Source organism: Melanerpes formicivorus, unplaced genomic scaffold (assembly GCF_026170545.1).
Source record: "Melanerpes formicivorus ecotype bairdi unplaced genomic scaffold, bMelFor1.0.p_v2 SCAF_113, whole genome shotgun sequence".
Lineage (NCBI taxonomy): Eukaryota > Metazoa > Chordata > Aves > Piciformes > Picidae > Melanerpes > Melanerpes formicivorus.
In genome coordinates, this window is record NW_027142465.1 from 944837 (window position 1) to 949028 (window position 4192).

General features: G+C 66.1%; 1 protein-coding gene across 1 annotated transcript; it reads right to left on the minus strand.

Annotated features, from left to right (window-relative positions):
- Positions 1–411: 411 nt before the first annotated feature.
- CDK5R1 (cyclin dependent kinase 5 regulatory subunit 1) lies at positions 412–1883 on the minus strand. Its single transcript, XM_068167167.1, is given in 3 exon segments — positions 412–948; positions 951–1289; positions 1291–1883. Coding segments are annotated over 3 exon segments (915 nt in total). The 5' UTR covers positions 1780–1883; the 3' UTR covers positions 412–861.
- Between the last annotated feature and the right edge of the window lie 2309 nt (positions 1884–4192).

A 4192-nucleotide genomic window follows, 5' to 3' on the forward strand; every position in this document is an offset into this window, starting at 1 on the left:
TTACACAATACTCAATGATCAGTGCACGATGGGAACGAGGACGTTTCACATTGATGTCGTGGTGGATACAGTAGCGGTTTAATTTCCCTTCACCCCGGACCCTGCTCGGGAAATTCGAGTCTCTTCGAAGAAAATAAATAAAGGGGAAAAAACGAGGGAGAGGAAGGCGGCGGAGTAAAGGGAAGGGGTGGTGGTGAGGATGAAGGGGAAGAGGGGTCGGGGGAATATCGGGGCCGTGCCCGTCTCTGTCCCGTTACCCCGGCTGCTCCGGCGCCGGTAAGTCACGATCGGCCCCCGTTCAGCCGCCTCCGGTGAAGCTTTCCGAGCAAAATTCTGATTTTTTTTTTCTCCCCATATTTTTGTTGCGTTTGCCTCCTTTCTCCCCCACCCCCCACCCCCCCCCCACCCCCTCCTCCTCCCCCCCTACCTGGTCTTTGTGATGCGGTGCCCGCCCCCCCAGCCCGCGGAGCCCCGCTCCGCTTTCCGCGGGGCTCGGGGAGGTGTTGGGGGGGTGGGTGGGGGTGCTCGCTGCGGAGATGCTCCCCCGCCTCCATCCACGATTTGCTGAATCAATCCGGTGGGGGAACCGCAGCAGTCCCGGGCCCGAAGGATGGGGAGGGGGCGATGGTTCAGGGGTTGGAGTGGGAAAAGCGGGGGTCTGCGCTCCGGTCCGGCGGCGGACGACCCCCCCCACACCCCGTGTTCCCCCCATCCCGGGGGAAGCGGCAGTAGCTCCAGCGTTTCCCTGCTTGGAAAAGCCGCCGGGAAGCGGCTCCGGGCCGAGGCGAGCGATGCGCGTCCAGGAGGGATCGGGGCCGGAGCATCCCCGGGGCCGGAGCATCCCCGGGACCTGGCAGGCGCTCACCGGTCGAGGCCGATGAGCAGCCGCCCCTTCTCCTCGGAGCCGCTTTCCTTCTTGAGGTCGGCGAAGACCTGGGTGAAGTAGTGGCGAAGACCTGGGTGAAGTAGTGCGGGTCGGCGTTGACCTGCAGCATCTTGGGGCTCATGAGGTCGATGATGGAGAGGCAGCGGTCCCAGAAGGCCTCCTTACAGCTCTCCACCAGGAAGGGCTTGAGCGGGTAGGAGATCTCGTTGCCCATGTAGGAGTAGGAGAGGTACAGGCAGGTGAGCAGCACTGCCTGCAGTTCGTGGTCGCTCGCCACCTCGGCCGAGATGACATCCCGGCACAGCATGTAGAGGAAGACCACGTTGGCCGGCGTGATGAAGCCCTGGTCCTGCCAGCCCTGCAGCAGCAGCGAGCGGTCCACGGAGCGCAGCCAGAGCACGGGGGTCGGTGGGCGAGAGGTGCTTCAGCCGGTAGCAGCGGCGGCACAGGAACTCGCCCAGGCAGCGCAGCAGCTCGCTGGTGGACGCCTGCACCACGACCCGGCGCGGGGTGGCGGCGGCGGCGGCGGGCGCGGCCGGAGGAGCCTTTTGCGCCGAGGCGAGGGCGGCGGCGGCGGCGGCGGGGGGCGGCGGGGGGGCGAAGGTGGCGAGGTTGGCGCAGGAGAGCGATTTCTTCAGGTTCTCGTTGTTGAGGTGGGTCACGTTGCTCTGGTAGCCGCCGTTGGGCTGCACCTTCTTGGAGCTCTTCTTCTTGGCGGAGACGGCGGCGATGCGCTTCCAGGGCAGCACCGAGATCAGCGAGTGCCGCTTCAGGCCCTTCTCCTTCGCGTTCTTGCTGTTCTGCACCGCCGTGTAGTGCCCCACCGTGGCCGCCCCCTCCTCGAACAGCGGGGCCTTCCGGTAGCTCGGCGACAGCGACAGCACCGTGCCCATGGCGCCGGCCGACCGGCGGGCCCCGCCGCCCGCACCGGCCCCGGCCCTGGCCCCGGCCTCGGCCCCGGCCCCGGCGCGGCCCCGCGCTCGCTGCCCGCTCCGCCGCCGCCGCCGCTCAGCGCCGCGCCTGGCCCCGCCCCGCCGCCGCGCGCGCTCCCGACGGCGCAGTGCGCGCGCCCGACGCCGGCCCGCCCCTCGCCGCCACGTGCGGCCCGCCGCGCTCAGCGGGGAAGGGGCGGGGCGGAAACGGACGGCTCCGCCCAGGACACGCCCCCGGGGGGACCCTGAGCGGCGGAGCCCCGCCCCCGGCAAGCCAGACCCCGCCTCCCCGTGCTATCCTGAATGGCGGCGGCCCCGCCCCCGGCTTCACAGACCCCGCCCCGAACGTCAGGCTACGCCTCCCCCTCAGCAGCAAGTGGCTGAAGCCCTGCTCCCAGTCAAGCAGAGCCTGCCCCCGCCCGACTGAAGTGGTTGAAGTTCCGCCCAGGCCCCGCCCCCGCCGGACAGGCCCCGCCTCCCCACTATACCCAAGCCACTGAAGCCCCGCCCCTAGAAGCCCAGACCCCACCCCAGGCGCAGGGCCGGGCAGGATCACACCGAGCCCTGGGGCAGGTCCCGGACAGCCCCAGGGAGGTCAAAAATAGATTCAACAAACAAAATGTATTAAAACCCCTAAATTAATCCCTGGCCCCGGCCTGCCCCAGCCTCTCCCGCCGTGGTCTCATCCAGCCCCGGCCGAGGGTGCAGTACCGGCAGCAGCCATGCCCGGTGCAGGGCTATAAACGCCCCTCCATGCCCAAACCGGTGACCCCCATCCCTGCAGGCCGGGTACGGCTCCGACCCCAGCGGCACCGGCACAGGCACGGCCGCCAGAGCACATCTGTCTGCAACCCGCAGCGACACCCACAGCCGGCTCCACACGCACCAGAGCCTCCAGGACACAGGGCCCCAGCTCCAGCTACGGCGACAGAGCAGTCCTGGGGTTCACCTTCCCTCCATCCATGCATGCTGCTGGCAATACCACAGGGACAGGCCAAGTGCAAGGTCCTGCACCTGGGTCAGGGCAACCTCCGCCCCCAATCCAAGCTGGAGGTGCAGGGCTGGGAGGTGGTGGTGCCAAACACAAACCAGGGCAGAAGTGTCACCGAGGTGAAGCTGGCAGCTGCCTCAGAGCTGTTTCTACCAAGCCAAAGGTTGTGTCACTGCTGTAAAAGACTCCCTCCCCCCCACAGGGACGGAACACAGAGAGCTGGTAGATGCCCCAGGTTGCTGTGGGTGCTGAGCAACCTGCCCCAGCTGCAACTGTCCCTGCAGACTGCAGGAGGGGTTGGAGCAAATGACCTTCACAGGTCCCCTTCCCACCCAAACCACTCTTGGGTTCTATGTTGCCCTTCCACTCCCCCAGAGCCAAGGCTGCAGGCAGAGTTGGGCACAGAGGGGCAGCATCACTGCAAAGGGCTGGCACAGGGGGTGCTCAGAGCCACATGGCACGGAGAAGCCACACGGCACGGAGAAGCCACACGGCACGGAGAAGCCTCACGCTCTCTTCTCCAAGGCCACCATGGTGGGTTTAGGCTGTGCCTTTAGGATTTAGTTACAAGCCACCACAGCCACCTTCTGTCTGCTCTGAGCAGCTGTGGGGAACTGCTCCAGGTCAGCTGCCAGGAAACAAAGCCTCTTGAGTCCAGTTTATTCAGGGCCCGGTTCTGGAGCCCTCTGAAGCCATGCTGCACCTCATGGGTCTTGAGAGCAGCTCTGTGAGACAGAGCCTGCCCTGGCATCCTGGGGACCAGGCTGTGTGCTCAGCTGGCTGCCTTAGCTCTTGCCACACCAGCAGGGAAGGCAGCAGGAAGCTCCTGCACCTTCCAGCAGCTTGGAGGCTGCCCTCCTTCAAGACCCTGCTCTCTGCCCTCCAGAGCCCTGGCCCTGCTCTGCTTCTCTGCCAGGACTGCCCTGGCCTCCAGCACGGGAGCAAGGCTGCAGCACACAGCTCAAGAAAGCCAACAGGAATGATGAGGCTGAGACAGGACTGTGCAAGGCCGTGGGGAGAGGCCTGTGGGGCTGAGAGCATCCTGGCCTGGCCAGAGCTTGCAAATTGCCTGTCCTTGGCCAGGTAGCACAAGAGCTCTTGTGAGTGTTGGACCAGAGCAGCCCCAGAACTCCTGGAGAACAAGGCCAGAGGGTGCTGCTGTGGCTGACACAGGCAGTGTGGGCTGAGGGGCATCTGAGTTCCACTGGGCTCCCTGCAGGAAGGTTGGCACTGCTGGGTACTGGGCTTCTTGGGCTGGCACAGCTCTGCTTGCCTGCTGTGGCTGTGACCAGCCTGGCTCTTCAGCACCAAAGATGGGCACACTGCCTGCAGCAGGGCTGTTCTGTGCTGTGTTTTGGGAAGGAGCTGGTGGCACATGGCTGC